The following is a 13,273-nucleotide window of genomic DNA, read 5'->3' on the forward strand; positions in this document are numbered from 1 at the left end:
GGCAAAAAAATTAATTAATTGACTCATGAGGGGATTAAATATTTTTTCACCCTCAAATGTTTTAGCCATGGTGTGTAAGTATGAGGGACCATGGACTAAAATTATTTTTACATAAGATTTAAAAATTCAACCCCTAAAGGGGGAATACATGTTTGTTACAGACCCTCAAAATATATACCCAATTCTGTAACACAATATGATCTAGTAGACCAAGTGATATGTAATAAAATAATTTAGCCAATTAGTTTAAATTATTCCCAAATCACTTTTACAATAGACTCAACTAAAACACTAGGACTTACTTAAGACTTCAACGATAAATTCTACCCTAGCTTTGGAGTGAGGCTGTAGGGAAAAACTTTTTTGATCATCCGTGTTTAGAAACACAGATAATCAGTGAGACGAAAAACCTCTTGGGATGAAATTTGTCGCCAAAATAATAGGCTTACCTAGGTTGTTACATAATAAAATGATCATACTAGCATCATTTACATTATAATTATTGCAGAATGGGTTTACAATGACATAATAAACAACTGGCTGATGATTCTGAATTTCGAACAAATTCCTTCAAGCTTTCGGATCCTGCTTCCTTGAAATGTTGAAAAAATGGCCGCAACACTCTTCAACAACTATTTTTCCTGTGAAATTTAATCCATGAAATTGTAATGTCCCTATTGACTTGACTTTCCCCAACGACAGTTTTTTTTGACTTTTTGAATTTTCTGACAAATAGAATGCAATTCGGCCTTATTTTTTCTATTCTAGGCATCGCCTCCTTTTCCCAAACGTTTTGCACTTTTCTTCTCATCATGCCACACAACATCGCCTCAAAATTTTTCCCCTTCAAGAAAGTTTAGTTTTGTGCCACATCATCCTGGTCAAATCCCTAAAATATGGTCGAAATTAAGAATCTCCAAAACCACACATGATATTTTTTTTTGAAACATGGGTTTTGTTCCTCTACTTGACTAGATCACTTTGGATGCGATGCAAGTCCAAAACAGAGAAAAACCCTAAGAGATATGCACAAAAAACCCATGCACACCCCTGGTGACCAACTTTGACCATCCAAAACTCTTCAACCACAACCTAGATTTGAAAAATGCTACATGGAATGTCTTTTTATCTCTGAGTTCTTCCATCTGAGACCCACTGGGACCACTTTGCATTGGGATATGTTGTCGGTCAGATTGTACAGGGACTGCGACAACGACTCAGGGCGGGGGTTGTCACTTTGATCCCCGTCCAATTTGTTCTAGCTATCTCCCAACAACAGGCTATGGGGTAGTCCCCATGGAAACAAGTGTTAAAATATGCAAGTGCGGTCAAATTCCACTTTGGACAACTCACTTGATGGAGATAATGATTGCATTGGATTACTCTTTTTGAGAGGACCAAAATCGACCTAAAGATCACTCAAATCAGATAAGGGAAAGTGTAATTATGAAGAAAAACCCACATGTGCATATTTGATAAGGTCGACCCTAAAGCAAAGTGGACCACCTTGGAAGGCTATATATACAAGTGACCTCTATCTCATTTAGGCACAATGATGAGATATTCTTCTATCTTGGTTTTCGACTCGCACAGGTCTGAGGCTCGTTCGCGGAGGATCAAGGTCGCTCTAAGGTGAAATTGCAAGGTCCGAAGCTCGCATCTCTGATTTAGGGTTTTGGCCTCAGTCGCAGGCACAACACGGGAAGGATTCGATCGTAGTCGCTTGCACAGAAGCTCATCCATGCGTCTGGAGCATTATAGTCACACGACAATTCTCCATCCATGCGACTGGAAGTTAGGGTTTCTGCAGTCCAGATCTGACCCCAGTCGCTTGCATGCCAGTGTTAAGGGAATGACTGGGAAGCTATAGTCGCTCGCATGTCACCTCCTCCGTGCAACCGAGACCTAAAAGATGAAATCTCAATCTTTCGAAGATTTCACTTTGTGACTACAATGTTCGATAGTTGACTGCAGATAATCACAATTCATTACAGACTTCAGAATTAGGGTTTTGAGTATATACATTGTTGGGTTCATTTCATGGTTGTTCTAGTTGTTTTGTTGGTTAGTTGCATAGATGAATATATGGATCATTATACACTCTTTTGCTGAATCATTTGATGACAATCTACTAAGAAGAAGAATTTGAAAGGTTTTTCCCCATAGTGGGTTTTTCCTTGGTCTCTGACCAATCCTAGTGTCTCTACGTGTGAATGCTTTTCTTCTATTGTTCCTTTATGTTGTGATGCATTGATTATGATAATATTGTTCTTTCTATATAGTTGCATATGCTGCTAATTAATGATGTAAATCAGAATAATGTTATGATGTTATGGGGTGAATGTAATATGTTAATGAAGAAATGCAATTATCAAAGCAAATAACAATATAGCCCTAAGAAAAATTAACAACAAGATGATTAAAGACAAGTTGGGAACCAACTTGTCCAGGAGACACAGTTGAGTGGCCTAGCTGCTTGGTTAAATTAAGCAAGACTCAAGGATTTGATTACATTAGAAATAATACTGGTGCCGTATGTGTGAAATTTTTTGAATCTACACCTCAGAAACCGCTACTGCAATTACTGGTTTAACATCTCCTACTTGTTCTTTGCATTAACAAGTTATTTAATTACATAAATATCGATGTAAAACACTATTGTAGCCTATAGATACATACAGATCATGAACTGAAACATAGTAAGACAATCACACAAGGGACACCGTTATTTTTGGACGATCGTCCCCGGAAAAACCCAATTCGGGAAAACCGGTGCAACATATAGAGGGTTTGTATTATTACGCAGATTCTTGAATACAACTAGGGTGCCAGATATGGCCCACCCAACAAAGAAAAAATTTGGTAGAAGTACCTCTATCCGGAGATAGATATTCTGGAAAATTCAGCTAGTGGATGATCAAAGCCCATAGATGAGCCAGCTATTCCTAGTGTTGGGCAGCGATGGCTGCTCCAAGCTTTGTGCTGGAATTGCGTCACCTCCTCTAGGAGCTACGTCACCCCCATAATGAGCCTCCTTTGCTCGGAAGGTTGATTTTTTGAACTGCTCCCTCTCTGCCCCACAGAATCTCGTCAGCGCCGCCACTAAGGACCTGCGTCAGCCCCTACGGCTTCTGCATCACCTGCGTCAGCCCCTACGGCCTCTGCATCACCCTCTCTGGGAATACGTTGTCTCTCTCGGTGCTACTCTGCCTCTTTGCTATGTATTCTTCGGCCTCAGACTGAAGTTCCCTTGCCAAATTGCCCCTCACTGCAACTCGGATCATTAGCTCGATTTTCTCAGCAAACCTCGCCCTAGAAAAATTGGACTCTTTGATCAAATCGATGTATCTCCAACTAACCCTCAAGCCTAGTCTTATACTTTTCCTGTTGATGAATCAACAACTATGATCTAATCTCTAATCAACGGCTAAGATTAAAACAGGCTTGATCCTCATCACTTAGAACCTTCTCACCCATTTTTATTAATACACATTAATATTTTTATTTTCCTGAGTTTAGACTTAGGAACCCATTAAAAATATTAATTATTTTAATAACTCTTTATCTGGGTGGAATTTCTCCAAATGATTTCTGGCTCTTGGAGATCTCATGTGTTCTAGCCCCTTCACAAAATTTCGGAGCTAGAGCACATTTGATGCTACCCAAAATCAACACTCTCTCTTAGCGAGGAATGTGCTCTAGTAACACTTCTCAACAGAAGTACTACACTAATCCACTGCATCAGTCCTTTATGCTGCTGATGCTTGGCCTGATGCCCTTCATCCACTGCACTGCTACTTCCTATACTGCTGCCCATGACACTGCCATTGCCACTGCTACATCTGTACTACAACCCCTTCTCAAAATGTTGCATCGTGCTACCCATAACACTTACCACTGCTAACTGTTGCACTGCAACCTAGTTACTGAGAAGTAAGTAACTGAAACTTCATCCAAGCACTGATATTGTGGTCAATATGGATGCCTCGTGATCCTAAAGCTACCTCTGCTACTAATCTGTGCTGACCCTTTGCTGCCACTGCGCTGCTGCAACTTGCTCTGTGCCTCTCGCACTGCTATAACATCCACTGCGCTGCTTCAGACTTTGGCACTCTAGCAATGCCACTGTCGCTCTATTACACCTTGCTCCAACTGACACTCGCTCTTGTAGTCGTATGTGATCCAAGAGTTTGGGCACCTCAAGGATCCTACCTGCATGTAGTCCTCTTGACTACAACTCCATATCGCCCCACCTCTTGTCCAGAGGTGTATGAGCACTCATGACACAATCGTCATCCTTGACATCCTTGTCTGCTTTTGTTAGAGTAGCCTTTGGGTCAGAAGCCTCCCCCTTGCCTTTCTTCATGGGGCACTGAGTGGCATAATGTCCCACATCCCCACAGTTGAAGCATCTGATCTTGGTGATGTCCTTCTTCTTCCTCTTCTGTTGCCCCTGCTGTCCCGTTGATGCGAGAGCTGTATCTCCTCCTCCTTGACTCGGGCTCCCTTGCCACTACTTCCTGCCTTGGTCAACATCCTGAGCTCTTCTTGTCCAAGAGTTGCCCACATCTCCTCCCAACTGGGGAGAGTTGCTCTGCCCAAGATACTTTGGACAAATGTCTCCCAGTCCTCGGTGACTGCATTTAGGGCAGTCTTGACCATGAACTCTGGATCTGGTGTAGACCCCACGGAAGTCAGCTGGTCGCGAATCCCTTGCAACTTGAGAAGGAAGGGAAGAAGGCAAGCAGAGGCTTCATTAACGATACCTCCCCCTGTGTTCCAACCATCCAGTGCTTCCGACGCTGCAGAGACTATGGCTCTAACGACTGCAAGGTCAATGTTAACCTCTAGAAAGGTATTGAATCCCTCAAGCTAGGTGAGAAAGGGTGGCCCTAGAGGTCTATCAACCAAGCTTATGCTTGGAGGTAAGTTATTAGTGCAATCTAAGACTAGAATGCTTATGTAATGAATTGGGTGAGTGAATCTTGAATTAAGATTGTTTATGTTCTTTAAGTACTTGATTTTAATACCTTATAGCAAGAGGACTTAATAATGAATTGAAAGACAATCTTAAAACAAGACAAGTGCTTAATGATACAAGTGTCAATGTTAAACAATAGATCAATCCATAAGATGCTTAGAACAAATATCTAATTCAACAATGATTACTTGAGACCATTTAAGATATGCCAATGACCAATGTTAAGAGATGCTCACTTAGAATGATAACCAATGAAACTTAAGATGCCAAATGCTTAAGATAGACAACAAAGATATCAAAGCTTCTTAAGATTATGATCTTTAACTTAGAGCAATTATCCAATGATTTCTCAACAATGCTTCAATTAGATGCTAAACACAAAGATGCCAAGTAGATCTTAATGCTCAAATAACTTAAACCATCAATGAGATTAGAAGATTTAAAGCTTAGATGTTTGAGTGATTTTAGTGCCAAGTTAACAATTTTTCAAATCTAACACAAGACAAGCAATAGTTAGAACTTAACAACATAAACCACCATGAGCCAATTTAATCATGAAAGAGCCACTTATGGTGAAGTATAGGACAGCAGCAAGTATGTTAGTTCGAATCCAAGAATTATCAAGCGTATGAAACTGAAAATGATCAATGAATAGCCTAATGACTTGCCAATTGATAAAACAACTTTGCCAATGTAAATTGATGAACTTTTAGCCCTCTTAAGATGTTATATTCAGAAAATATCAGATTTGATTATACCTTTTATGCAGAGATATCAACCACTATAAATTAGAGATCTATGCCAAAAGATTGATGCCCAAGATGTGTAGAAGCTATGATAATATGCTAGATCTCACACAAATCAATCCTATAACCTTTAGAGTGTTATTTTGAGATTTATATCAGATCTGATATATTTAGTTATGCAAAGATATTCTAACAAACAAATGACTAGATCCAAGCTAGAAGTTTAATGCCCAAGTAGCCAAAACACTAGCAAAATTTTTATCATAAAATTATGAGGGTGTTTAGACCACTTAGATGTGATTTTAGGGCATTTAATTCGCTGTTATGAAATGAATATGAAAGCTGAAGCAGAATAGTGATAATGTGAGGGTTTAGAGAGCAAACCCTAGGCCCAAGACCTTGAAGAACACTTGTCCAAAATGCCAAAAATTTCTCCAATGATTATGCCACCTGAAAATACAAGTTTTGAGCAAATTTATTCTTGCAAAACCCATCAATCTTCAGTCCAAAAATTTCAGAGATGGGAAGAGGGAAAACTAGGGCCAAGGGAGGGCAATGCTAAGCCTAATAGGGCTAGTGTTGGGGAAAGAAAGGCCCTAAAGGCCTAGAAGCTAAGGGAAGAGGCTAAGGAAGGGCTGAAAGGGGGAATGAGGAGGCCAAAAGGGAGAGCGAAGACTTGGAAGTGAGGCCGAGAGGAAGACAGAGGAGGCCGAGGGTAGAAGAGAGATTGAAAGCCCATGACAAGCTCCTTAGGGCATCCGTCTAGGCTCGAGGAGGGGGCTCGAGGCCTTCTAGCCCTAGGACAAGGCCAAAAAAGGCCTTAAACCCTCAACTCAAGGCCAAAAAAGGCCTTAAACCCTCAACACAAGGCCAAGGGAGGAGGACGAGGCCCTTAGGGGCTTATGGAAAGCCTCAAGGAGGCTAAAAATGATGACGTTGGGCCCTCAAAGGGAGACAGAGGGGATAAGAAGGTTGACGCAGGGCTTGGAGAGGGCAGATTCAGGATCGAGAAGCCTAAAAAAATCGAAACCCTTGCTCCAAAAAAATATTTGCTTAAGAGCTTCAATTTCAAAGCAAAATTTTCAATGGATGGCCCTGCAAAAAGTTTGGAGACTAGATCTCACCCTCAAGGGCCTAGATCTAGCTCTAATCCAACTCTTCTCACTTGATTTCACTTGCACAAATGAATTTACAAATACCCAAAACCCCAGTTAGAAAAAATAATTTACAAAATATATTATAAAATTTATTTACAAATATACAAATATATAATGCTTTTGAAAGGAATTTTAAGAAATAATTTTATTAAAGATTTTTTTCGATAAATGGCTAAGTGTACTTTGAAGAATAAATGCAAGCTACACCCTTAGCGAAATTAGATAAACTATAAAAATATTTGAAGTCCAAACAAGGTCAACGTATGTCCACAGTTTGTGAACTTGGAGCCTAAAGACTGGAGAACCTGCAAACACTATATAATTCTTCACATATAAACCATTAGAACAACAATGAATCAGATCATCTAAGATAAGCCCAAAACTTATCAATAGAGTGTTCCTATCATCTACAATGAAATAACGATTTAATTAAAATTTAAACACAATATAGGAATGCCCGTACCCAACACATACCACAAATCAGTAGACAATAAACACCATGAACTACACCCCAAAGTCTTTATTATGATTCAAAAAACGTTCACAGTGGGACAGTAGCATTACATAAGCTTTTCTGCAGAATTTTGTTAGCTAAACATCAAATGACTTGAGACACAAATGAGTCATAATTTATAGATAAATCCTCCAAGTGGAAAATAACGGCTAGTTGGCTTGATCCCCATCAAAATAATCTTGGTTGTTGATAAATCCTTAATCAACTTTTAATCTTTGCCATTGAAATAATTATTTTTGAGGAATTTTCGAATTTCTCATTTAACCCATTTTTTATTAGCTCAAAATTAATTGACTTTGACTTAACCACCAAGGCACAAGGGTTCAATTTTTCTTGAAATTTCCAATATTCCCTTGGAGGGGGACCTTCAAAATTAAATTTTTTTGATACTCATTGATTTTTCCACTTGGAGAATTTAATTTCTTTACGACTTTAACTTTGACTCTGATTAATTAATTTTCTGGCTTAGGATTAATTTAAAGTTTGCTAAAAAATTTAATTAATTGACACTTGAGGGGATTAAATAGTTTTTCCACCTTCTAGTATTTTAGCCATGGTGTCTAAGTATGAGGGACCATACACTAAAATATTGTTTTACATAAGATAATTACAATTCAACTCTCAAAGGGGGAACACTCGTTCTGTATAGACCCTCAAATTACACACCCAATTCTGTGACAAAATACGATCTAGTAGACTAAGTGATTTGTAATAAAATAATTTAGCCAACTAGCTTAAATTATTCCCAAATCACTTTTACATAAGACTCGACTAAAACAATAAGACTCATCTAAGACTTTGACGAAGAATTCCACCCTAGCTTTGGGGTGAGGTCAGAGGAAAAACTCTGCCGACCATCTGTGTTTAGAAACACAGATGAGTCAGTGAGTAAAAAACCTCCTAGGATGAAACTTTCGCCAGAATAATAGGTTTACCTAGGTTGTTACGTACATACACAGTCTTACTAGCATCATTTACATTATAAATTTGTAGAATGGGTTTACAAAGACTCAATAAATTGATGACTGATGATCCGGTCTTTTGAAAATATTTGGTACATCTGCTTCCTCAGAACTTTGACAAAATAAGTTTAACAAGAATCATGAACTACCTTGAGAAACGTGAAAATTGTTCAAGAGACTGCTACGTTGTGAGAGTTGTATTGATGAATACTGCACCAAAGCCAAGGTCACCTACTGACTTTATAGTCACGAAACCATGTGTAATGACATAGGTGCACCTTGACACAGGCTGAACTAATCCATACATCAGCGATCACCCATACAAAGACAAGGCTCCCATAGAACCATGGGTGCTCATGGAAACCTCCCAAGGTCCTCCAATTCAGTTAGGGCTGAGATCGCCAAGATAAAGCTCTCAAGGGACAAGGCATGGCCCAACCAATCACAATAAATACATACTCAAAATACAAGACACCAGGTTTGGGATGCCTAATACATGGCCTCACATGGTTTTTTACAAGGCTTTGACTTGTGGCCTTGGGCTTACAATGGTGTAAATGATGTTTCTGAAAAAATTTATGTAGCCCCATTGATAGAGGGTTAACAAAACCAATTAATGATAATGTTGAAAATTTAAGTGAAAGTTTACTTTTATTTTACCTTTCCCTTTTAAAAGTTTATGTTATTTAATGTAAACTTGAAGAAGGGAAGATAAAGGAAATATAAAGTTTACTTTAAGAATTTAAAATTACCACTAGGGAGCATCCTTGGGAGCAAGTTGGTGGGGAGCATTCCCAAGAGGCTTGGAGCATGCTCCCAAGGATGCTCCTTGAACACTTTCACTTGCAGCATGGTTCTACGGTTGGAAGCGGGGTCCCGTGGTTTGGTGGGAGGGATGGGGATGGTTCCTACAACATTGCTTGGTATAATTGAAGGCATCTCATACATACATGTTATTTGTTGATATGCTATTTAGTTTAAATTCTTCATCTTTTGAGCCGTAAAGCTTTGTATATTCTATTATTCATACTTTTAGTATTATTGGTTATCTTTGTTTTGTATCACAGTTCACTTATATAATTCCTTGGCAAATTGTGTGCCAAGTTGGAGTTTTCCATTTCTTAGAATTTCAAAATTTTCATGATAATTTTCTTGGACTTAATGTACCAACTATGGTTTAGTTACTGTAAATGTTGGAACCTAGTTTTCAAAATAATTTATTGAACACGTAAATATCAAAAAAGGAAATTCTATCTTAAAGGTTCTCCATATATATATGTTATTATTTATGGTCCATAATGAGCTTGCGATTATTTGCATTTATGTATTTTAAGATGTTTAAATGCATGATGTGACTCATTGTGTTCCCGGCATCGAATTTGCATAGAATATAAGAAAAAATGAAAACATAAAGATGATATCGTTTATGCCAAAATGATATGGCAATAATACCTTCTTTATCAAACCTCGTTTTATGAACACTAACATACTTTTTGTTTTGTTGAAACGTTTATATTTCAGATCAACTCACGGAGCCTCTTTTGCCTAATGAAGAGCTTGAAGAAAACCTACCAGCGGTGTCTGATGAAAGCATTTCTCATGGTATTTTACGGTCACATAAACTTCTATTAATGTCACAATCACAAGGTCAACAAATTTATCCTTCGTCAAAATTAGATTTCTCAAATTGTCCTTTTTTGTCTTATATTGTTTTACACAAAAGTTATTCCAAAAAGTTGATTTAAGATGAGAAACTAGAGAGTGAATAGCTACAGTTTTGGGGGTAGTAAAAAAAAAAAATCTAAAAAGGAAATTATGCAAAACAAATTTATTAACAAAATAACTATGAAACAGCAACTAGAATTCTGCAAACTAAATGTGAAGCATATATATATTCATGCTTGGAAACAGGTAAACATAGATTTGTAGTTAAAATTCGAAAACCAAAGAAACACAGAAACTAGGAAGAATTCATTTCAGGTAATTGGAAGAACTCCATGTGCAATTAGAAAAACATATTTTGGATAAAACCTATATCTGCAAAAGTTACAAAGGAAACCTTCCAAACTTAGATAATTATAGAATATAAACTTTTCATCTACTCTAATCTATATCGAAAATTTAAGGAATACGATTATGTTTTGTAGTGACAATAAACTCTACTGACTATTAGAAAACAATCTTTAATATTACTTTCTAATACATCAAGATATGAATCCAAGGAACTTGTAATAATTTCTTATCAAGTGAAATGGCATTTATTCCAAGTGGGAAAAAGTGAACAAATGAATTGCATTCTAAAAAAATTATTAATAAGAATGAAGAATGATTGAATTTTTTTTAGTAGAATTAAATGTTAAATAACTAACCCATAACCATTTAATCCTCATTTGTTTTTTCTAAATGAATGATCTTAGTAATAAAGTTTGAAGTACTATTTATTATAATGGGAAAAAGTGAACAACCGAATTGGATTCTAATAAAATTATTAATAAGAATGAAGAATAATTGAATAATTTTTTAGTAGAAACAAATGGAAAGTGACTGACTCATAATAACCATTTGTTAAAGATGACAACTAGGGATCAATTCCCTCATATGGAAGGCTCCTCTTGATGACATATTTCACCCTTGAAGAGCTCTTAATGGTGTTAGTTTCTGTAGCATCGGATGTGTTCTAGCAACGAAATTTAGTGGAGAGATTAAAATACATGATATCTCCAAAACCCATGAATCATTTCTAGAAATTCCACCTAGAAATGGCTTAATTAGATTATTAACTAGTTTTTAAAATATTTCGTAAGTCCAAACTTAGGGAATATGGTTAATTAATCAGAATTAATTAAGTCAATGTGCGAATCATCTAGAAACTCACATGGATCGACTCCAAGATGATCCTAGCCATTGATTAAGTTTTAATCTTGGTCGTTGGTGCTCCAACAATGGATTATAAGAAGAATTCGATGGGCACTTGGAGAAGACACACTAGAACCCTAGAAGTTTGATTTCCTTGGCAAATCGATTTCCAGAGTAGCAATAGTGAGTTGTCGGAGAGCCAGAGATTGACGCAGTGAGTGAGCAGCAGGGATAGTGAGTTCGGAGGAGATTTTCCGATTTCGGAGAGTCAGCTACAGGAGGGTCGATTTTCCTCAGTGAGGTTGAATAGAGGAAGCGTAGAAGCTTTAGAGCCAGAGTTCGATTTAGCCAAACAGAGGGTCGATTCGGTTGCTGGAGGCTAGGAAGATTTCCAGAAGGGACCAACGAGTCATTCTCAGAAGTTGGATTGGGCAGACGACTTGATCAGTTGCAGTTCTAGGTAGAGCATACTAGTGACTGTGCAGGCTTGACGCAGAGGCTGACGCAAGGGTTTTGTGGAGCCCATTCAAAGCCAATTTTGTTGCTAGATCAGTGCCGGGTGAGACAAAATTTGTCTCAATAATTTTTGTGGCCAGTTTCTCCTATAGTGGATTTCCAATTTGTGCATCCAGATTGTACTCAGATTTTCACTGTTGCATAATAATAAAAACCCTCATTGCTGCACTGGTTTTCCCATGTTGGGTTTTTTCGGGGATTTTTATCCAAAAACAATGGTGTCATTTTTATTGTGTGTGCTAGTAGTTTCTCAGTTTCCAATGCTATTATTTCTGTAGTTTTTCTTTATGAAGGTTGCAGTGTGATTTATTTGATACTTGCTGTAGCAGATAAATTGTTGAAATAATTAATAATTAGAAAAATAAATTCCAGTTGCCGCAATAAGATTTCAGTTTCAAAATTTTCACATGGTATTAGAGCATGATTGATTAGATGGGAAGCTCAAAAGCGAAGAGGAAAATTTCATTGTTCAGAGCAGTGTGGAAAAAGTCGGGAAAAAATTGGGATTAAATCCTAAAATTTCGATTTTTTCAGCCAACCGATTAAATCGGCCAACTTTTTCCCTCCCAAAAAATCGGGAATAAATCATAATACTCCTGATTTTATCAGGAGTCGACCCAAAAAGTCGTCCCTCCTTTCCTAGGCTGCGGATAAGAGGCTAAAAAGGGGAAAAAACACATTTGTTTGTTGTTTTTGCTCCCATTCGTGCTTGTGGAGAGAGTAGCTGTTTGCCATTGCCCAAGAGGAGGAACTTTTATGGTTTTGTGGTGGGGATTTGGATATTTGTCCACTGCTCAATGTGAGAGATTCAAAGTGTTGAATTGTTGTTGCCAGGTATGTATTTTAATTTCTCTCTTAGACTTTGTTACAGAAATGGCTTCTTAAATATTTCTATAATTCTATTAGTTTGTTTTTATCTTATTTTTGCTTAGAATTTTGAATCAAAAAATTGTTTAGAATCTAAAATGGAGAAAAACTTCAACTTTCAAGAATCAAATGACAAAAATTCAAACCCTTGTTTAGTGAATCTGAGTGTGTTCAAGTGAGTGAGAAGAGGCATTTAAAATCTAAAATAAACAATTACATTTGTGTTTGCTTCTTATGTGATTGGATTTTTTTTTTTTTCAAATTTTTTTTGTGCCCAAGTTCAAATTCAAGTTCAAAGTTTCAAACAAAATGCCAAGGCTTTTGGACCCTATGTGGGAATATGGTGAACTTGATACTATACCCAAATATGGGTGGGTCAATAGAATGTATTTGACTTGCAAGTTGTGTGACAAGCATATGTTAGGAGGTATCAATAGATTAAAATTCCATTTGGGGAAAATTCCGAGGCAAAATGTTGACCTTTGCCCATATCCATCTCCATAAATCATCGAGTAGACCATTCAATTGTTGATGGATAAAGAGGAGGGCAAAGACACCAGGGCAGCACTAAAAATCCAACTTGGAGGGCCTCAAAAGTGGGGGGAAGTGAGACTGGTTCTTCAGCATCAACCCCTTAGCTTTCTCAATTTTTTTTGTTCCTAGAACCACACCTG

General features: G+C 37.5%; 1 protein-coding gene across 3 annotated transcripts in view; it reads left to right on the forward strand.

Moving 5' to 3' along the window:
- Positions 1-13,273, forward strand: part of LOC149220522 (uncharacterized) — a 398,953-nt gene that overhangs the window by 254,624 nt on the left and 131,056 nt on the right. For 2 of the 3 annotated variants that reach the window (XM_089384792.1, XM_089384793.1), the window contains exon 5: positions 9,882-10,007. In XM_089384792.1, coding sequence (XP_089240918.1) covers positions 9,882-10,007 — 126 coding nt within the window. The remainder of the gene's footprint in view (positions 1-9,881; positions 10,008-13,273) is intronic. The other variant, XM_089384794.1, reaches the window with a different exon arrangement.

This window comes from Pinus tabuliformis, chromosome Q (assembly GCF_031772625.1).
Source record: "Pinus tabuliformis cultivar Carrire ecotype Pingquan chromosome Q, CPIR1, whole genome shotgun sequence".
Lineage (NCBI taxonomy): Eukaryota > Viridiplantae > Streptophyta > Pinopsida > Pinales > Pinaceae > Pinus > Pinus tabuliformis.